The sequence below is a fragment of the Pelophylax lessonae genome (genome assembly GCF_965119305.1).
Source record: "Pelophylax lessonae genome assembly, chromosome: 1".
Classification (NCBI taxonomy): Eukaryota; Metazoa; Chordata; class Amphibia; order Anura; family Ranidae; genus Pelophylax; species Pelophylax lessonae.
The window spans coordinates 207262232-207285906 of NC_138768.1; the positions used below are offsets into that span (position 1 = coordinate 207262232).

The 23675-nt window shown below is 39.5% G+C and overlaps 1 protein-coding gene across 1 annotated transcript in view; it reads left to right on the forward strand.

The window, feature by feature from the left end:
- Positions 1 to 8211, forward strand: part of ADAMTS19 (ADAM metallopeptidase with thrombospondin type 1 motif 19) — a gene marked incomplete at its 3' end in the record, with an annotated part of 395950 nt that extends 387739 nt beyond the window's left edge. Inside the window, exon 23 of the mRNA XM_082272872.1 lies at positions 8060 to 8211. Within this exon, the coding sequence (XP_082128998.1) occupies positions 8060 to 8211 (152 nt within the window). The remainder of the gene's footprint in view (positions 1 to 8059) is intronic.
- Between the last annotated feature and the right edge of the window lie 15464 nt (positions 8212 to 23675).

Consider the following 23675-nt stretch of genomic DNA (forward strand, 5'->3'; position numbering starts at 1 on the left):
AAATTTTCAAATAAATTTTGACTTGGTTTACAAGCGATGTCTTGATATACAAGTAGCCTCAAGTCACAGCTGAGTATAAAAGAGAAGAGAGGCGCCTCTAAGTGTAGCAATATGGTTAAATTTAATGAAGGTACAACATTTAGCAACTCACATGGTTGATGATTGGAACAGGCACATCTAAGTATGCAGGCATCCAGGCTAAAGCTGTCCACATAGACCATCCTCCGCACCGCCATCTACGTCATCCCTTCCATGCTGCCCCTCGCTTTCAGATCACTTTATTGCAGGGTGGTCTTCCCGGTCAGGATTACAGACTGGCAGCCGGTGGTGCAGAAGATAGTCCATGTGGACAGCTTTACCCCGGATGCCTGCATACTTAGATGTGCCTGTTTTATTCATTAACCATGTGAGTTGCTAAATGTTGTACCTTCATTAAATGGAACCATATTGCTACACTTAGAGGCGCCTCTCTTCTCTTTGATACTCTGTAGCTCCTACTGGATTTTGCTTCTAATCCCCTTGTGGAAGGGGCTATTTGTGGATGGACATTTTATGGTTATATAACCTATCGCAATGCTATAATCTTTTTATATGGACTATAAACTGAAGGACTTATGAATAAATGGTTGTGGAACGAATCATCTGAGTTTCCATTATTTCTTATGGGGAAATTTGCTTTGATATAAGAGTGCTTTGGATTACAAGCATGCTTCCGGAACGAATTATGCTCGCAATCCAAGGTTTTACTGTATGTTAATTTGCTATTACTTTACCCCAGTTTAACCATTTTAAGACCGAAAGGATTTGCCCCCTTAATGTCCAGGCCCTATTTTGTGATTTGGCACTGCATTACTTTAACGAACAATTGTGCGGTCGTGCGACGCTGTACCCAAATAAAATTGATGTCCTTTTTTTCCCACAAACAGAGCTTTCTTTTGGTGGTATTTGATCACCTGTGCGATTTTTAACTTTTGCACTATAAACAAAAAAAAGAGCGACAATTTTGAAAAAAAAAAACAATATTTTTCACATTCTGCTATATAACATTCCCAAAAAAAAAATTTAAAAATCACATTTTTTAACATTTTATGCCAATTTGTTTTCTGCTACATATTTTTTGGTAAAAAAATTGCAATAAGCTTATTTTGATTGGTTTGCACAAAATGTATCGCGTTTACTAACTACGGGAAAGATTTATGTCATTTTTATTGTTTTTTTTTTTACTAGTAATGGCGGCGATCTGCGATTTTTAGCGGGACTGCAACATTGCGACAGACAGATCGGACCCCTAACTGACATTTTTAAAACTTTTGGGGGGACCAATGACATTACTACAGTAATCAGTAAAAATATGCACTGTTACTGTAATAATGACACTGGCAGGGAAGGGGCTAGCCCTATAGGTGATTAATGGGTTAAATGTATGCCTCATACTTACTGACATGTGTGGGGGGAGGGGAGTTCTGTGACACAGATAGAGATCGCAGGTTCAATCCTGTGATCTCCTCCTGTCTGTCACTGAGAAGATCCGCCTGCTTTGTTTACATAAGCAGGCGGGTCTTCTCACAGTTTCCCTGACGATCGGGGAAGGGAGGCGGCAATCGCAGCCTCTCCTCCTCCGGGCCGACTCCCACTGTGTCTAAAAATCACTAGGAGTCCAGCGACAGAGGTCTACGTCGCTGGACCCAGGGGAGCCGCACTGCTGCAGTAGGATTACTGTGAGCAAGCAGCAAGTGGTTAATCCAGTTTAATCCAGTTTTTTTCTTTTCATTTAAGAGACCTTATCCATGCAGGACAATATGAAAATGTCTCTCCAAAGGGCATCCCTCAACCCCCTTATATTCTCCATTACCTATGCTCCCCAGCATCTGATAAGAATACCAGGCACTTGCACTGACCTGCTTTCATGTGAGAGGCCTGAGCCCAAACACTGTCACATGACCCGGGAAAGGCACAACACTGCTCTGTTGGGTCACCAACACAGCTGATTTTAGTGCCAGCAGTAAGAAAATATTGCTAGGGTGAGCCCATTGGGGCCAGGGAATACCCTTAGCAGAAACACTGTCACTTTTCCCTGCAGTGCCCTACAAAAGACATAAATCTTTCCCCTAGTTTGTAGATGCAAAAACGTTTGCGCAAACAAGTCAATATACACTTATTGGGATTTTTGTTTACCAAACATATGTAGCAGAATACATATTGGCCTAAAATGATGAAAAAAATCTGATTTTTAAAGTTTTTTTTTATTGGGAATGTTACATAGCAGAAAGTAAAAAATATTGTTTTTTTTTTTTTTGTTGTTTTTTTTCAGAATTGTTGCTCTTATTTTGTTTATAGCACAAAAAATAAAAACCACAGAGGTGATCAAATACCACCAAAAGAAAGCTCTATTTGTAGGAAAAAAGGACATACATTTTATTTGGGTACAGTGTCGCACATCCAGAAATAGTTGAAGTAGTTCTAAAGTCAAAATGTTTTTTTTTAACATTAAAGAAGAGCTCCAGGCTCCTTCATAAAAGTCATACAAATACTGTAGCTGCTGAATTTTAATATTAGAAAGAACACTTACCTGTCCAGGAACCCTGCTGTGTCTTCACCCCAGCCTATTTTTCAATCGGCTCTCGGGTGCTGCCACCACCATTTCTTGTAAGGGAAACCAGCAGTGAAGCCTGTGTGAAGCTCGCTGCACTTTGTGAATGCACCGGGCGCGAGGGAAGGAGGAGGGGGGCCGAATTTCCAGGTGACTTTGCCACTGCAAAGTCATCAGGAAGTGGGAGCGGGTACCTATAAACACTAGGTACCTGCTCCCCCCTCCGCCCCAAGAAGTGCTAATTATGGCAGCAGAGGGGGGCAGGAGGCAAACAAGTGGAGCTTTCCCTTTTGGGTGGAACTCCACTTTAATGCATTGTCTGCATTAATGTAAAAAACACTATACTACCTATCCTATCCCTCCGTTCCTAATCTTTTACTCTAGTATAACTTTTTTATTTTAATATGAAAAATTTAACCTTTGCTATCACTTTATAAATGAGGCTTGCTGTTTGGAAGAGAGAGCACAGTAATTAGCTTCATCTTGTCATGTGTTCACCATCTTTTACTGTCCTACCACATTCTACCTTTAACTAAACTATATTGTTCTAACTGCAGGGGATAAAAGTAAATGGTCAGAACTTTGTAGGTGTAGGTGTCCTTGTAGGTGTGTATGAACTTGAAAACTGGCCAGGTAAACTGTTAGAAAATCTGCTAAATCTGCTAAAGTGCAATTATATCAGTTGCTTCACTTACACTTATTAGGAGGGCATTCTCACACTTTTTAGAACCTTTCTGTGCTCTTTACCTGTGGACTCCAAGCTCCTAGTGACTGAATGCATGTTGGAATGGGAAGATCATAATATGATCATGACCTATTACTGGCAAAGGTGGACGTGGTCAGTCCTCAGGCAGAACATAATTTCCTCTGTTTAATGATGTTGCCCGTGCTATCCAGCCACAGCATGCAGAGGAGATGGTGGACTGGCTTACTAAACCATCCTCATCCTCCATCACCCAAGCGGAGACTACTGCACAGTCCACTGCAGCTGCCAGAGTGGCTTATTCTGCTTCCTTGTCTACAGCTATTCCAGCCATAGCCCCAGCATCAGGCATGGAGGAGTCATTTCAACACAGTGTCAGCTATTTTCTCCTTGACGACGCACAGCCATTACTTTGTTCAGATTTTGGTTCTAAAGGTTGAGGAAGGTAGAAATATGAGCCTACAGAGAGGGGAGAACACTGGTAAACAACAAATTGGCAATCATGTTCCCCCAGCCGCAGCTTATTGCTAAGTTGTCTCCAGTGATGAGAGAGGGTGGAGGGGAGGATGATTATGAGTTTACTGATGCGATTTGGGTGCTGGATGGTGTAGAGGAGGAAAGTGAGGTGAGGCACAACCCCAAAGAGGCAGCCTTAATGTAAGAGTAGAGAGCAGCTACCCTATTCCACCAGATTGTGGAGCTGTTATCCCCTGGCCCACTTCCCACATCTCAGCTGTCTGGGCCTTGTTTAGCACATGTGCAGCTAATCGCACTGTTGCAATTTGCAAACTTTGCCTCAAGCAGATCAAGTGTGGCAAAACACCAGACATTTGGGTACCACATGACAAGTCATTTAACCTCCCACCTGTTGGCACCTGATAGCCACACAAAAGGGACACAATTCTGCTCCTCCTCACAGTTCACCTTTCCGGTCTAACCCCGCTATACCACATGACCTCTCAGCGGCTTCCACTGACAGGGATGATGGTATAGCAAAGGGGGTCACAGGTCCTTGCATGACATCTGCACACCACCAGCTGTAGACTATAGCAGACAAATTTCTCTGCCCCATCTGCAGCGGAAAAAAAATTCAGTCACTGCCACCCACATGCCCAGTGTCTAAATTTAAGGTTGTCAAAGCTTCTGGCTTTACAACATCTGTCTTTTTATTTGGAGGATTCTGCCCCCTTCCTTGGATTTGCAGAAAATGCTTTTCCACAATGGAAGGTTCCCAGTTGCTATTTCTTTCCACGTAAGGCCATTCCAGCTCTGTACCATCACTTAGAAGGCACTGTGGTGGCATCATTGGGCAAGGCAGTCAGCAGCAAGTTCCACATTACTGCTGACACATGGTCCAGCAAGCATAGTCGGGAACACTATATTTCATTCACAGCACACTGGTTAACATCTGCTTACAACTTAGAAGGATGCAGGACAGGGCTCAGTGCTGATTTTGTTCTGCCACGTCTCTGTCCTATGAACCACCAGTACTCCCTAAGCGTTCAAGGGGCCAATTAATGAATGAGGCTAAAAGGTATCACGCAGTGCTTCAGCTGGTGTGTCTAGGGGACAGGAGCCACAGGGGCAGCTCTGCAGGTGTAGGTCCAAATTAGGTTAATGCCACGACAGCTGGAGCCAAGAATGGTGGTGTGTGATAATGGCACAAACCTCCTGCCCGCCCTTCGACAGGGAAAGTTGACACATGTACTATGCCTGGCACAGGTCCTCAATTTGATGGTTCAGAATTTCTTAAATAGGTACCCAGGGTTGGAATATCTGCTAAAGCAGGCCAGAAGAGTCTGTAGCCATGTCATACATAGCCAGTGCTCGGTTTACTGAAATTCAGTGAGAATTCCACCTGCCCATAAACCACCTGATTTGTGACATGGCTGCCAGTTGGAACCCAACTTAGAAATGCTGCAGCTGCTGCACATGCAGCAGAGGGCCGTCAATGAGTACCAGCGTCGGTATGGCACAATGACAGGCTCAGGCCGGCTTGGCTTTTTTTCCCCACGCAAATGGCTGCTGATAAAGGATGCATGCACTGTGCTGTCAGCATTTGAGGAGGCGACAAGGATGGTGACAATGCATGCATCAGTGACACAATCCCTGTTGTGTTCCTGCTGGAGCAGACTCTGCATGGCATTATGGACAAGGCACTCAAAGCAGAGCAGTGGGAGGAAAAGAAGGGCTTCCTTAACTCTCAAGGCCCGCTTTATGCACACACTGTTATTGCGATGCCACAAAACACACAAGAGGAGGAGGATTCTGGCAGTTTTGGAGGCATTGAAGTAGAGGAAGACATACGTCAACCCTTAATAGATGTTTTCTATCTCCAGAACCCTTAGGAGTAGTAAATGGCTGGGAGGAGGCAGTTCAAGATACTGTAATCCTCAGTGACCCAGAGGGGTCTGCTTCTCATGCCTCTGCAAACTTACGGTGCATGGGCTCCCTCATTGTCAGGGATACCACATGCAGGCATCCAGCAAGGATGATCAGATCAGTTGGCTGCACTTAAGGAATCAGGACCCAGACTGAATCCGGTTGAAATAAGTTTAATTATTGTTAAAAAAAGTTTAATAAGCCAAATACCACACTCCAATACCAACACCAGTAAACCATAAACAAAGTAAGGGAAAATAAATTTGACAGTGCGAAACTCAAATAATAACCTAACTTACTATATACAAAATTGATGAAGCACACATAAGCAAGACAGGACAGGGACAGGACTCAAGAGGAACTAGAAGCCAGGAACTGGGAGCAGGAAGCAGGGTACAGAGAACAGGTCTCAGGATCAGGGTACAAGGATCAGGAACAGATCAGGTTCAGACAGGGGACACGGCTTGCAAGAAGAATTCTGAAGCCCTGAACCTCAGTGAAAGGTGGGCTTATGTTCCCCCAGCAGTCCACATCAGGTGTAGCATAATTAAGTGTACAGTCCAGCTGCTGGTAGAAACCCGCTGGTGGCCACTGGAATTACACCCTTTGGTTCCAGGAACAACAGTGCTACCAGCATGTGACCCAAGTAATGACTCTCATCCTGACGCTCATTATTCAAAGCCTGCGAAAGGATCCAAGAATACATGGCATCAAGGAGAAGGATCACCATTGGTTGGCAACCCTCCTTGACCACCGTTACAAGGGGAAGGTCTCAGAATTCATCCTGTCCCCACAGAGGGAGCAAAAGACGAATTCTCTTGACACCTTAAAGAGGAGTTCATGTATTGCCTTTCCCAACTTTGGTAGGTTACAGTCTGTTGGAAAACGTAGTTTTGAGGCTTCTGTTTGTCAAAAGAGGAGCAATGGTGAAGGGGGCCGCCTCAGTGATGCATTTCAAAGTTTTTTTAGTCCTTGGCACCCAGGGCTGATAGCTTCAACATCCTATTGGCAGCGTCTGCATCATATGGTGGGAGATTATCTAGGGGCGAAAACAGACATGAAGAGATTTCCAATTGATGATCCACTGGGTTACTGGGTCATGAGAATAGACCACTGGCCATGACCTGTCCAGTATACAATTTAGCTGCTGGGCTGCCCTGTATCCAGCGTACTTTCCAAACAGATATTCAGTACTGCCAGAGGTTTTGTCACAAATAAGAGAGCGAGTCTGTTCACAGACTCCATGGACACCAGTCCAGAATGTATCCAAAAAATCCCTAATCTTGTTCCAAGTGCACTAAATTGTTGCCTCATCATACAGACTGGCTCCCCAAGCTGTTGTTTAGAAGATAAAGAAAACTTGAATGTAAAATGTAATTTTTTTGGCTTTATAAATGTCATTATTGCTGCGGCAGGTTCTGTACACTGTACACTTTACAGGCAGACTAAGGGGACCCTCCAGGCACTATATTTAAAGGAATTTTTGATTTGTATTGTTTCACTTTAAGCATCAGTAAATCATTGCTCACTTAAAAATGATGATTTTTACAAACGTTTTATTTAATGGCACGTCCCCCAGGGCAGTACCCAAACCCATATAACCATTGTATGCCCAATTACTTGCATATAAGCCTTCAAAATGGGCACATTTGACTTTTTCCGATTCAGTTCCCTTAGACTTCAATGGTGTTCGTTATTGGGTTTCGAACATTTGCGATGTTCGAAATTTCTGCCGTGAATCAAACCGGGGGTTGTTCGGCCCATGTCTACTCAGGAGTTTAGATCTGTGGGAGTTGTTGGGGGATGAGCTGTCACTTGTAAACACAGGACCCGGACTTCTGTGTTTATAAGTGATAGTGGTGAGCAGGGAGCAGAGGGCCTAAGCCAGAGGTGGTGGAATTGAGTTTAATCAAGTTCCAGCTAAAAAAAAGCCCTAACCAAATCCCCACTATGTCAGTTATTTACTGCTTTTTCTGACTCCAGTGAATGGATCTCCCATTATCCTGGGGTCAATCATGCTTGGCTGACAGGTAAGTTCCTAGAACTCCAGGAGGCATGAAAAATATTTTACCTACAACTACTATAATGTATATTTGTAACATTGCTGAATTTTTAACAGAACTATATGGAAAACTCACAGCAGTGAGATAGGTTCACAGGGTTGGGAAGAAATCACCATGCTAGCATCATGGAGAACTTTATAGATCCAAAGCAACAAAGACTGTATTAAAGTCTAGTTAAAGTTGTCTTTTTTATTAACAATGACTGCCAAATGTGAAAAGGTGGATTTTGTTTATGGGTTGCAGGCTAAAGAATAAATGTTTTTTACTGGGTATACTCTATGAACATATTTGTTTTTTGAAAGATATATTTTCTTTTTGCAGCTGCTTTAACCTTCAAATGTCTACAAGACCAGTGGCCAGTTTATTGTAAAGTTATACGGGAGAAGAATCTCTGCCAAGACATGAGATGGTACCAGCGCTGCTGTGAAACATGCAGGGACTTTTATGCTCAGAAAATGCAACACCGGAGTTGACCTTAGTTTTGACACCTATAATAATTGTTACAATAACTAAAGAAACACACATTTCTAGCATATCGCAACCAAAATATTTCAGATTTCATATAATTTAATCAATTTAATTTATTTTTTTCTTCATGTTACGCATCACACTTGCTTTTTTACATCACACATTTCTGCTGTGTAAGTTACATTTTTGCAAGTCAGAAACATATTTCTGCTTTTATAAAAAGAAAGTCCTGGGTCACTTATGAATGACAAAGCTCATGCAAAGGTGCTAAACATTGTATTGTCGGAGGCCATGCAAAGTAAAGACACTATATACTATACATGAAGGCATCTGATCTATCTGTGAACAATCAGATCTTTAGGATACTAGCTTTTCATGAGACATGCCAGTCCCTTGTTCAATGTATTTAAGTTTCCCCTCAAAGTAGATTTGTAGGCAAAACCTTATTTTTTTTTCCTTTTAGATAGAGTAAGGGAGGGTCACTGCCTGTTTTTTTGCCATCTGTATCTCATGTGGAGATTAACCTACATTTCTTGCGCCAAAACAGGAAATAAGTTGAAATCCCTTCAAATTAAGGAAATCTATTGGAACCCCCAGGTCACCAGAACTATTGTTCCCAGTGGAATATTTCCCCTCTATTACTTTTCTAGGGACAACCCAAAATGTAGGATTTTATTTTACTTTCACTTACAATGATGATGGTAAACAAGACAAAAATAGAGGACGAATCTCCCTAATGAGGGGGGGGGGGGGGGCACAGACAGCTATAAAAACCTAATAGGTGTTGTAATCAATCTACACCTTAACTAAAAAAAAAAAAAAAAAAAAAAAAAAAAAAGGTTTTTCCTTCAGCTATACTTTAAGCAATAATTTTACTTGCACTGTGTTCCTGATGGCCACTCCTCTGGCCATGCACTGATATTGCAAGGTGAGTGGTGTGTGTGCAGGATAGACATATAGTTGATGCCAATGTCTACCACCCCTGCCCAAGTGAGAGAATGTAATGCAAAATTAGTTAGTTGCATAACTTTGCCCTAGGCACTTTATGCTCTTTCTTCTGATTTAATGAGTCTAGTGTCTTTGTATAAGGACTAAATAAATATGGTGGTCTAACAGCGAAACATTGCCATTCCTGTATATAGCCTAAGCTAAAGCTTCTCCACAATAGCAAACTTGTTCATGTATGTCACCTCATAAATGACCCATGACTTTTGCACTTAAAGGGTTAGTTCCCCTTTAATGACATTTTTTAAAACAATAAATATGCATGACAGCATTACATGTATGTTAAAATACTTTCCTCCATTTTTAAAAATAATCCTTACTTTTAAATCTGCTTCTATTCAACCTTTCCGTCTTGCCTTTGGATGAGTGGCCCCAGCACCTCTCAAATAAGAACTAAAAAACCCAACTTTTTTAACCATACATGCACAGTCTACTCTCTCTCACTTCAGTGGCTGAGCTTAGCATCTGACAAGTGAGAGAGTGAGTCGACTGCGAATGCAATTTAGGCAAGGTGAGTTTTTTCAGCCGAGTGCATGTTCTTGAAGTATTGGGGCTGTTTATGCAATGGCAGGACTGAGAGGGATATAGAAGCAGCTTCAATTGAAAGGATCATTTTTAAAAATGGAGGGCAGCATTTTAATGTACACTATAAGCTGTAATACATATAGATTTGTTTTTAAATGTCATTGAAGCTTAAGTAACCCTTTAGCATTACCTAATAGGGAAAGAATAACCATACTAGAGTACAGAGAATAATACTTAAATGATAACTATCATTTAGCAGAAATATGATTTCTAACATTTTAAACTATAAGAAACTAAGCCATCACAAAATATATATTTCTAAAATCTCTAAAAGAAAAGTCTATTTCTAGAGCTATACTAAAAATAAATCTCAACTGAGTTTTACTAGAGGCATTATTTTAAGCAGATTGTGAAGCTCAATGGACAACTCAATCTTCATCTAAGAATAATGTTGTAAGTACTACATTCCTAAATTTAAAGATATTTGTATTAAACTTTTTGCAAGTCAGGATATCTAAAATGTAATCTCCATAAAATTGTTCTACCTCGTCAGTACCCTTGTTTTTAGAAGCATCATGGGGACCAGTGTTAAGTTCAGCAGATATTAACAGCTCCCAGAATGTGACCCAGAATGTGGCAAATACTCTTATTAATGGCCCTGTGTAGGAATGTTAACTGCAAGCTGATTGGTTGACTGCAAGTCACTGATTTGTGACATATGCAATTAGATTTCAGCAGTCACTCCATCACGTTGCCTCACAAGATGGCAAATTTGACAACTGGCTCCTCAATGACTCTGGTACTTGGGCTGCGGTGCTATATAATAAGCTATGGAGCTCACCCAATAAATTAGACCAACACTAGATACACATTTATAGTTTTAAGTATGACAACCTTAAAGTGCACTGGTGAACACACTATGAAGGACCTCTATTAGATGTTATGGAGCCCCATACAGTATACCATGGGTCCCACTGGGTCCATTGGACCCAGGCAGCACTTGGAGAGGGGCAGCAAATTGACTCACAAGATTTTTTTTTACAGCAGTTTTGTGTGTCATCAGTTCGTGGCATGTTACGGGTGGCATGTCCCCATCTCATACTGCCGCCCATTGTGCAAACTAATGAGTATGAAGAGGCAGAGTGTCTCCTCCGAGTAACTTCCCTCATATGATCGTTATGTGCGCAATGACCTCCGACATCAGTGCACTCCATCTCACACAGGGCAGGCTGGATCTTCTAGGGCGGTGGGCACTGTAGACACAGGAGTGACAGGAGGACAGACAGTGGGTGTTTGGTGGACCGGTCCGTGGTGAGTTATGAAAGAAGATAACAGTATACCTAATATTTTCCAAAGGTTATATGTACATAAAATAATGGATGTGGGGGCCTTTTGTTGGGTGTGATTTTTTTGGGGGGAAGGGGCAGCATTTCATTCTTGGACCCAGGCAGCACAATGTCTTGGGCTAACCCTGACTTACACACAGTGCAGCTCCCTTCCTTACATAAATCACAATCCAATGCAATTACATGTGGGTATGGTTACATATGGAAAAGGGATAGACAGTGTCCTTGTATAGAACTCCTGTTTCTGTCAGCAGGGAATGCATGGCTAGGGTTGGAATGTTAGGCAACATTGCACCACAGAGGCACCATAAAACATTAGAAAAAAAATGGCATGCAATTGCAGCTCCGTTAAGCAGGGCACCTAGCCTGGAGTTGTAGGCTTGGGTACTCGCCACTAGTGACACCCTGGTTCATCCACACGGGAACTCATCCTGTGTCCAAGCCAAACCTAGGCTTCCCAGCAAACCTGATGCGGCCTAGGCCTGTACTGTCTGTACCTCTCTATTGGCAGCCCTTCTTTTAGCAAACAAAAAAAAGAGCTTTTTAACAAGCCACCACTGATCCCTCACTCTCTCTGCATGTACTGTGCAGTCATCACAACAAAGACTATGAAGTTGGGTTTGTTTCATTCCAACAGCTTTCAGGACCTGGTGTTTGTATTAAAGAGCTGTCAGGCTGCCAGGATTCTGCTCTTCATTAGAAGCAAAGGGGAAAGAGTGTGTCTTTTGCAGATACATTTCTCCACAATGTCTATACCTACAGGGTTTAGGGGGTTTGCTTTAAAGTGCTTTTAATGCGTGTTTAGGATATATATAAACACTACACTTTAACGTGCATAGACTGGGCACAGGTTTACTTTAAGGTCAAAATAGGTTGGCAAATAATGTCACCGATTGTCATAGCGTTAAAAGATTTAATTTAAGGTTGAATTTCCAAACTCTATAAATACAACCTATACTCCAGAAAGTAAAGCAATAATTTTTTACCAAGTTCTTGACAAAGTTCTTGACTGATTTAGAGTTGCCTATTTGCCTAATGAACTGTTACTTCTATACAATGTGTATATCTATTTAAAGTGACTGAAACAGAAAGATGTAGTTGAATTATAAATAGACCAATGGAACATTAAAGAGAAACAACTAACTCCTTCCATTGAACTATTTTACCAAAGAGCTAACACTTACTGTTGTATTAAAACACATAAAATTGACACTGAGTACTGTAGCTTTGGAAGACGGTGCTAGCAGAATACTCTGCTCATGTCACAAGGTGCTAAACAGAAGCTTTTTATTTCTTGTCATTGAAGTTGTAAGAAGATATACTTTAGGTTTTAGAATGATTTTATGTATTCTTTTTGGCATTCATGTCTAGTTTCAATATCCTTCATTTTTGAGTAATTTAAAAAAGAGATCTTATTTCAGTAAAGTCGGCTCGAAGACATTTTGACATGTTTTTTTGGTGTTAAATAAAATGTTTTAAGTGCTATAAAAAATAATAATTACACATAACTAGTAATATATATATGTATAAAGTCACCCTTGCAGCTGGTTTACATGTATGTAATAAGGCACTTATTGCCTACTAATGAGGCCAAACATCACCATCAGGAGGTACACATACACACTGAAATACTGACAGCTACATAGGCTGTTTTGGACCAGGTTAACAATAAAGCATAATACATTTGGTCAGAAAATGGCCTCTCATAGTAATACATTTTTTTCTAAATGTATAAGGACAAGGAACAAATGATTAAGACAGCGATCGCTGTTTTAATGCTTGTATGAATTTATCATGTGGTTGTATTAGTGGTAGTTTATACAATCCAGCCACTGTATAATGTTATGTTAAGCAGAAGTACTGCTTATAAATGTGTTACATAATTTCATTCTTTTGTACCATGTTCTGCTCAGTTAACTCACCCTAAAACAGACTTGGGAAGGTAACATAGCATGCTACAGTTGTCAGACTTTTGGCCCCAACATGGAATAAACAGATGGTCAGTTTATTGGACAAAATTATTATTTTTTTTACTGTATGAATCAGTAATTAACTTTTTTGGACTAGCTAGCTGAGGACATTCCTTATGTAATATTAAAAGGTAAATGTAGCTGAATATGCTAACAAATGTAATATTGTCATATGGAACATTTTGTTTCAATGACAGTTGTTAAATCAACTGCATTGAACTAATCATTGACAATTTTTTTTTCACAAATGGTTTCCCTTTAAAATATGCGTAATACGTTTCAAAAAAGCAACTTTATGGAAATGTTGACCAAAACCCTTATCATCTTTTATCTTATTTATGATTGGTTCCTTTAGAAACCTTTGTCACATTTGCCTATGTGGCAAGACAGTCAATCAAACAACCGTAGGAAAAAAGAAGAGATTATACCCACCTACCTGCAGTTTAGATGCAAAAAAAACTCATTGATTTATCTTTGAGAAGCAAAAGCAAAAGCTACCCTATGTAGAACGTTGATCCACTCTAAACAAAAATAATTATACAATTTGTAATACCAATTTATCTACTACAAATATTCTTCCATTTCTTTCATAAAATAATTAAAAGTCAATTCATCTCCAGTATTCCCAGCATTTAAAAAAATAGACCCAGACAATGAGGCTGTTATTTAATTAGAATGCTGTTTTGCAAATTGAATGTTCATTAACCCTTAATGTTGAAAATGAAACAAAACCTAAAGCCCTAACCCAGTTTTGCAACTTTGACTTGTGTTAAAGTATAACTAAAGGAAAACCTTTTCTTTTTCTTTTAATTCAGTTTCAGACAGTGTGGAGAGTGATTAGAACAGCTGTCAGGTTTTTATTGCTGTCTGTAACCTATTAGAAAAAATCTCTTTCTCTATTTGTCCTGTTTACCATTATCATAAAACTAAAAGAAAATCCCAGGTTTTGAGTTGTCCCCAAAAAAGGAGTCCAAGGAAAAACTCTTCAATTTGACTCTGGTGACAACTAGAGATTCCACCACTTTAGAGGGATTTCCTTGCACTTCCTGTTTCAGCTATGGGACAGGAAGTGAAGAGAAAATCTCACCAATAGGACACAGATGGTAAAAAAAAAAAAAAAAAACATGACGGGGGTAATACCCTTTCCTTACACTCTTCAAAATGGAAAAAAAAGTTGTGCCCTTGGCTCTACTTTAAGTTGCCTAACTCCTGCTGAATCAGCCACATTTTGATCTGTGGGTGGGGATTCAGGGAAGATTCCTTCATCTATGTTGCTCTACCCCACAGGCTAAATAGGAGAAATCTAGCCATGTATGACTAGCATTGGTAAAACTGCACATATCTTTGACTGTTTGGTACGTATAGGTGAATTATACATTGCCTTTTTCAGGACAAAACTGGCCTTTATTTAGTGATAAATGTTAATGAATATCTTCTGATTTATTTTCAATTATCAAAGCAAAACAGTGAGAGCCCTCGCAGAGATACTGTACAATCAGGGGAATTTCTCAAATCTGGAAGAGCCAGACCCTGGAGTAGCTTGTTCATGGCAACCAATCAGCTTATATCCTTCATTTTCAAAGCTTAGCTAAGAAAGATGAAGACAGATGTTGATTGTTTGCCATGCATGGCTGCTCCAGATTGGGTCTGCTCCGGTCTTGTTAAATTCCTCCCAAAATATATTTTTTCCTTACAGAAGAGAAAGAGTTATGGTTAGGTCTTCTGAAACAAGTGATCACTGTAATTGGCTATCAGAGTAATCACATGATTAGGGAACTTGTTCTATCAGCAACAGATTGTTACTCTAAGACCGAGAGCTGTTGGTGACATCTAGGTCTCCCAGCACAATATGAGACAGTGCATCCTAATGCCCAGGCCACGCTGCCACATATATATACATCTGCTGAGAAGGGCTTAATCAAAGTAAAACTGCAATCACTCTATATAGCCAATTATGTGCAGGGGAAAAAAACAGGACTTTGATTTGATTGGACATGTACACAACATTTCTATATTCATTAGTAAATATTATCCGTTATCAGATAAAGTAAAATAATTGCAAAATATCGAAAAACATGATTCTTAGAAATATGTCAAGTTAATTTTTCATGCTTCATCAAACCCCAATACCTGTTATGTGAACCCTATAATACATCCAATATGCAACCATAAATGAAAAAACAAAAAACAAAAACAACAATGATTAAATAATAAAACAAAGATTTAATTGATATTTAAAATTTTTCATAGTAATACTTACAAAAATCATTACTCACTGTATAATAGTAGTGTACAGCCATTACTGGAGCACAAAAAAATATATAAAGACAGAAAAAGTCATATAAAAGACCTCTTAACAACAGGGAGTCTCAAAAAATGGTAAACACCAATTATATTAAAGTGCAAAACTTACACTCATAGATCACAAATAGAAATAAGAAAAATCTTAAGTTTTCATTTTTCATTTGAGCAAAAATCAGGAGAAGTGTTTTGGAATCAATGGGAAAGGTAACATTGGGATGGTTTTGTTTTGGGTGATTTTTAATGATGCAATTGAATTTAAATGGTTCCTGAGGGTTATTGAAGATCCTTCCAACTATCCTGGAACTGCTATTTTGCCAAAATCCCTTCTTTAGCCTTATTTTCTTTTCTTTTTTTTTTTTTTAAAAAAGAAACTCTTAATACATAAAATAACATAATTATGTTATCAGATAAAGTAAAAAAAAGTCAAATAATTACAAAATTTCAAAAAATATGATTCTTAGAAATACTAATTTCAACCTAATTTGCCATGCTTAATCAAACCCCAATACCTGTTATGTGATAACCCTATAATACACCCAATGTGCAACCATAAATGAAAAGAACAAAACAACAATGAGAAAAAAATAAATAAAAACAAAGATTGAATTGATATTTAAAAGTTTTCATAGTAATACTTACGAATCTATACTCACTGTACAATAGTAGTGTACAGCCGTTTTTGGAACACAAAAAAATATAAAGTCCAATAAAGTCCTATAAAACAGTGGTCCTCAACTCCGGTCTTCGGGCCCACTAACAGGCCAGGTTTGCACGATAACTAAATTACATCCCAGGTGATATAATTTGCTGCTTAGTGATTGCAGTATTCTAGTCTGCATCTCCCCAAGGTAATACTTAAAACCTGGCCTGTTAGTGGGCCCCGAGGACCGGAGTTGAGGACCACTGCTATAAAAGACCTCTTAACAACAGGGAGTCTCAAAAAAAGGTAAACACTATTTATATAAAAGTGCAAAGCTCACATTAATAGATCACAGATAGAAATGAGAAAAATCTTGAGTTTTCATTTCCCATTTCAGCAAAAATCAGGAGAGTTTGGCAAAGTGTTTTGGAATAAACGGGGAAGGTAACATTGGGATGGTTTTGTTTTGGGTGATTTTAAAGGGTACAATTGATTTTAAATGGCTCCTGAGGGTTATGGAAGATTCTTCCAACTATGCTGGACCTGCTATTTTGCAAAAATGCAATCCTTTTCTTAGCCTTATTTTCTTTTTATTTTTTTTATTTTTTTACGAAAAAGAACCAACAGTCAACAAAAAAGTAAAATAAATACTTTAAACAGTAAACAACTAACAATCAAATGCTCAAATACAAAAAATAAATGCAATAAACTACAACAATACACTAATAAAAGACAAATACATAAACTGAAATAAATAAACTACCCTAAATACACTCCTTCCAAAAAACAATTTTTAAGTAAATATACAGTATCTTCAAAGAGAGCTAAGAAGGCTTCATATTGTACATCTCATATAAGCATTCCATATAATGCACTGGTTTCTTTACAAGCATATTGCATTCTGCGGGGCTTATTTAATAATAAAAAAAGTAATGGTACACAGCAACTTATGACGGCCCTCAATTGACATTTTGCAGCTTATGAGGGTGAACCTAAAGGAAGATCATCTCTGATTGATCGTTGTGAATTTCTACCCAAAAATTAACTCTGCATTGTTATTAAATAAGCCTGCAAAGTTTCATCAGCAATAGAGATCACTGCTTGCACTGACAGCTAAGAAAATAAAAGAAGCCATTCTGTGTCCAGAATGAAAATAATTTTTTTCTGTTCTTTTTTAATGTTATAAGTTCTCAGGACAGTATGGTATGTTGCGCACAACAACTTGAATACAAAATCAAATAAACACTGTATATGTTTACACTGAATCACTGTTGCACTGTTAGGACTTAACTACATGGGTTATTTTACTTGCTTTATATATAATATATCGAAATCAACGTGCTGCAAGTAAAATGATTGTCAAGAAGAGACTATATCAATTGCAGCATACGTTTAGAATCAGCTATGTAGTTAGTCCTCCTCCTATATTAAGGTCAAATCATTTGACATCATACCTAGACTTATTTTTTTACTGACTGTCAGCTTTTATTATAACACTTTCCATACTGTTTGGTTTAACATTACAGAACCATTGTACAATACTGTACACTCTTACTTTGTATCCTCTCTGGCCATTGTCATCATTGTATTCCATGTGTGTTTTGAATAAAAGGTCTACATAAATTGAAATAAATTAGATGAACTATTTGAAATATTAAAGATTTTCTTTATGGAAAAATAAGGTTGTTTGAACGTATGTTCTTGACTTACAAATTTCCAATAAAATTAGATTATTTAAATATTTTGGAATGCTGTCCTTGCATCTCACATTTTGTGTATATTCTTATAGTGGAACTTTGGGTAAGGTAAAAAAAAATTACATAAATGGATTGCCCAATGCTGTTTATTCTGTTGTTAAATTACACAGCAATTGGCAGGTGTGGAATGGCTCTTTGGATACGGTGGGCTGATTGCCTGGGTTAGTGAATAACGTAGTTTAATTTTCATTTGTGTACTGTTGACTAATTTGCAGGGCATACTTGCTTAACGGGAAGTAGCCATATGGAATGCAACTTCACGTGGCCATGACTCAATTTTGTACTGAGGTGCATTCAGATTCTGACTTGAATGATGTTCATTACCTGCCTAGTTAGTGTTCAACTGCTGGTAGTTTGCTGGGAGTGAGGGTGGGAAGGTTTGGTTAGTGAGTTGTTTTTTTTCTAGTTAGACATCCCCACTAGGGGGCGCTCATTGGTCTGCTCCATGGGCGATTCTATCTTTGTTTGTTTCTTCTCCATTGTTTTTTGTCTTTCTCAAAACTCAATAAAAATAATAATAATAGAAAAAAAAAAATACACAGCAATGTTCACAGGGTAGTCTAAGGCTGGCAAAACATATTCAATTTCCCTGTACAATTTTCCTTTAGATTTACCAAAAAACATATAATATTAGGTCAAAACTAAACAAGTTTCATTTGTATCCAATTAGGCAGACCCTTGCACTACATAGTATAAGATAAATCTGAAGGAAAATTGTTTAAGAAAATTGTACATGTATGGCCAGCCTTAGATGGACATGCAGTTTTCAATATACTTTGAAAATGTAGGTCAGGGTAGAATTAAAAAAAAAGCAAGACACACATTCGCCCATGATTTATTATTTTAAAAACCTTGAAAGTATAGAAAATGACCCATTCATCTGCCAGAAAAGTACTCGGGCCCAAATTCTGATTGTGGGCTGATGACACCCAACATGGGCTGAATTGTGTCAGCCCTCCCAGTTGTTATTTACTAAACTGGCCAAATGTTTCCAGTAGTCTCTGACAAAATCAACAGGAATTTTTCTTTGCACGTATCAAACAGATACAACAAAACATTTTCAATGGTATATTTAAAGCATAATTAAAGCTTTTTTATTGTTGGATAGAGTGGAGGGTGATTAGAACACATCAGGTCTTTATTGCAGTTTGTGTCCCATTAGAGATTGTTATCACTAAGAGTCACCAGAACAGTAATAAAGGGCATATTTTCCAATTGCCATAATAGCTCTGGTGACCCTAGTGACAGCTTGGATTTCCCTCACTTTTGAGGGATTTTCTCTTTCTTCATTTTATGGTTATGAAAGGTAGTGGGAAAACCTCCCAAATAATACATATGGCAAAAAAAAAAAAAAAAAAAACCTGACGGGTATTAACTCTTTCTTAGACTACCCAAACTAAAAAAAAAATGTTTGGGCTTCAGTTTTATTTTAAAGTGATTGTAAATCCTCACAAATATTGGCCTGAGGTGATATACAGACATGAAAACAAATCCTCCTACATAAGTTGTACCTGGTTATCTGCAATTGTCTGTTCTCTACATCCATTCAAAGTACAGCATTTATAAAGTTTGTCTGAGCTGTAAGAAAGCAGGAGACAGGGGGCTGAAGTTACACTCTGCAGAGCTCAGCGCTCCAATTGGAGAGAATGGATACACCCCCTTCACACAGCACACAGGAACAGAGCTGAGGCTGTCAATCAGCTGGAGATCCCTCCCCTGTCACCTTTTCTCTTGGTGTCAGGAAAACTTGTCAGAATGATTCATGCTGATAGCAGAGGAATGAAGCAGCAGACAAAAATGACACTTACGCTGACCATACATTATACAACTTGCTTGTACAATTTTCCTTTAGATTTACCAAAACCATTTAAAATTAAGTCAAACCTATACACTTTCAATTTGTATGCAATCAGACAGGCCATTTTACTACATCGTTGAAGGTAAATCTAAAGGAAATTAGAAAATTGTAAAATATATGGCCAGTTTTAGTGCTCTTAACTGAGACAAGTACACACTATAAAGGAATATACTAGGGTTGAATTACTAAAACTGGAGAGTGCAAAATCGGGCACAGCTGCGCATGGTAGCCAATCAGTTAAGCTTGTAAAAAAAAATCTGTCCGTTTGACAAACATCCAAATTATCAGTGCGTTTGAACATTTGTTCGGCCCGCCGAATGACCAAAATGCACTGCACCGCCGCACAGTGCATTGGAAACCCTGATTGGCTGAAGCAATGAAAGCTTTGCCCAATCAGGGCACAGAACACTGTCAGAGCCATGATTGTAGAAAATAATGCTGACTTTATCCAATCATGGCTCATTGCTCTTAGTCCCACCTCACACTATAAACTATTCTTTCAACAGCGGCCATTTGCAGTGTGATATTGGCATGGAGAGAGATAGAACAGGGCTTTGCTAGCGAGTTAGTGTGCTATAATGTGCTATTGTCATTCTATTGTCAGTGTAGAATATCAGTTTAGTGTGAATCTAGTGATAGTTCAGTGTGGCTGTAGTTTAACCATTCATTTTTACTTTAGTGTCAGTTTATTTTGTCAGGGCAGGTTTACTACATTATATTTTAGTGCGTTACTGCATGTTTAACGCAGTATATTTCAGTGCATTACTGCACATTTAACACAGTATATTTCAGTGCGTTAGTGCCATTTAACACAGTATATTTCACTGTGTTACTGCACGTTTAACGCAGTATATTTCAGTGCATTACTACACGTTTAATCCAGCATATTGCAGTAGGTCAGTACAGTTTTACTGCAGGATATTTTAGTGTGTCAGTGAAGTGTTTCTATGTAGTAAGTACTCAGGTTAAAGAGCACCAAACACCACTTTCTATTGATTAAAGTGCATCCACATACACATTTCCCTATCTTTATTACATTTTCTTAATAAGCGTCCCCTCCATCATGTCTGGGAGGCCAACAAGGAGAGGCAGACATTCCCATGGCACTGTGAGAGGGCCAGCAGCGCATGTGTCCACAGGCAAAGGTGGATGTGGTCAGTCCTCAGGCAGGACATCATTTCCTCGGTTTAGTGATGTTGCCCGTGCTATCCAGCCACAGCATGCAGAGGAGATGGTGGACTGACTTACTAAACCATCCTCATCCTCCTAGTCCTAGCGAGGATATTGTAGTGTGTCAGTGAAGTGTTTCTGTGTAGTAAGTACTCAGGTTAAAGAGCACCAAAACATCACTTTCCATTGATTAAAGTGCATCCATGTACACATTTCCCTATCTTTATTACATTTTGTTAATAAGCGCCCTCTCCATCATGTCTGGGAAGCCAAAAAGGAGAGGCAGACATTCCCATGGGACTGTGAGAGGGCCAGCAGCGTATGTGTCCACAGGCAAAGGTGGATGTGGTCAGTCCTTAGACAGGACATAATTTCCTCGGTTTAGTGATGTTGCCCGTGCTATCCAGCCACAGCATGCAGAGGAGATGGTGGACTGACTTACTAAACCATCCTCATCCCCCTCATCCTCCGCCACCCAAGCAGAGACTACTGCACAGTCCACTGCAGCTGCCAGAGTGGCTTATTCTGCCTCCTTGTCTACAGCTATTCCTGACAAATCCCCAGAATCAGGCATGGAGGAGTCAGCTGAGTTATTTCAACACAACGTCAGCCATTTTCTCCTTGACGATGCACAGCTATTACTTTGTTCGGATCTTGGTTCTGAGGTTGAGGAAGGTAGGAACATGAGCCTACAGAGAGAGGAGAACACTGGTAAACAACAAATTGGCAGTCATGTTCCCCCAGCCGCAGCGTATTGCCAAGTTGTCTCCAGCGATAATGAGGATGGAGGGAATGATGCGGTCACTGGCGCAGCTTGGGTGCAGGATAGAGCAGAGGAGGAAAGTGAGGGTGAGGCACAATACCAAAGAGGCAGCAGTCATGGAAGAGTAGAGAACAGCCACCCTAATCAACCAGATTGTGGAGCTGTTATTGGCAGACTTTGCCTCAAGCAGATCAAGTGTGGCAAAAACACCAGCCATGTGGGTACCACATGCTTGACAAAGCATTTAGCCTCCCATCAGCCCGTTGGCAAGAGCACCTGAAAGCCACACAAAAGTGATGCAATTCTGCTCCTCCTCCTTACTTACCTCAGTCTACCCCTGCTATACCTTATGACTTCTCAGCTGCCTCCACTAACAATGATGATGACTTAGCGCAGGGTGTCCCAGGTCCTTACAGCAAATCTGCCAGTAGCACACCACCAGGTGTAGACTATAGCAGGCAAATTTCTCTGCCCCATCTGCTGCAGAGAAAAAAAATACAGTCACTGCCACCCAAATGCTCAGCGTCTAAATGCAAGCTTGTCAAAGCTGCTGGCTTTACAACTCATGCCTTTCCATCTGGTGGGTTCTGCCCCTTCTGTGAATTGGCAGAATATGCTGTACCACAATGGCAGGTTCCCAGTTGCTATTTCTTCTCACGTAAGGCCATTCCAGCTTTGTTCCATCATGTGGAAGGCAATGTTGTGGCATAATTTTTTTAGTCCTCGGCGCTCAGGGCTGTCAGCTTTAACATCCCATCAGCAGCGTCTGCAGAATATGGTGGACGATTATCTAGGGGTGAAAACAGAGATAGAGAGCCTTCAAGTTGACAATCCACTGGGTTACTGGGTCATGAAAAAAGACCACTGGCCAGAACATGCCCAGTATGCAATTGAGCTGCTGGGCTGGGCTGCCCTGCATCCAGCGTGCTTTCCGAATGAGCATTCAGTGCTTCTGGAGGTTTTGTTACTGATAATAAAGCGCGTCTGTCCACAGACACGGACTGGCTGACATTTATCAAAATTAATCAGTCCTGGATTACCAGCAGTTATAAAGCCCCTGATGCTGATGTTGCTGATTAGGTGTTTTTGGGATGTGGAATCTCTGCAAGACTTCTAGGCTGCCTAGATTTGTGGGTGTTGATTTCATCTGGAAGAAATTTGTTGGTATAGGTTTCATGGGCACAATTAAGACCCAAAGACCAATTTTTCCACACCTGTTTGACAGGCGCATATCATTTTAGTTTCTGACAGCAAGGCCAATTCTTGCTTTTATCAAGAGCACCTCCTTAGGGTTACAGTGTGAAGGCACCACCAACACCCAAACACCAATTTTTCTGCACCTGATACTTCTATCCAGAGTATGGGAAAGAGACACCAAAATATATCCAAAAAATCTCTTGTTACCAGTGCACTACATTGTGGCCTTATCATACAGACTGGCTCCCCAAACCGTTATTTCCAAAATAAGGAAAGTTTCCAGGGATTTTCTTGGCTTTATAAATGTCATTATTGCTGCAGCAGCTTCTATACATGGTACAGATTTGTCACTTTACAGGAAGACTAAGGGGACCCCCCAGGCACTATATTGAAAGGAATTTTTGATTTTTATTGTTATTTCAAATTTTTATGCTTTCACTGCTCATTTAAAAATGAAGTTTTTTTACAAACTTTTTTCATTGATACATGTCCCCCGGGGTAGTACCCGGACCCTCATAACCATTGTATGCCCAATTACTTGCATATAATCCTTCCAAATTGGTACTTTTTTTCCAGTTCGGATCCCATAGACTTCAATGAGGTTCGTTATTCAGTTGCGATGTTCTAAAGGTCTGCCGTGAACCAAACATTGGGTCTTTCGGCCCATCCCTAGATATGTAAAGTTAAAAAGGAATTTATTTATTGACTACTAAAATTACAGGTTTTAGCCACACACATTAAGGAGAATACAATATTTTGTGCTATATAGCCTTTATATTTGCATATTTTTGTTACACAGAAAACATGGTTTGATTGTTACCCTAACTTTAGTTTGATAAGTGGCAGCAATATTCTTTGTAAAAAAAAAAAAAGATGAAAAATATTAAACAATATCTTTCTAAAAAAAAAACAAATAACATTTCCCAGCCCACTT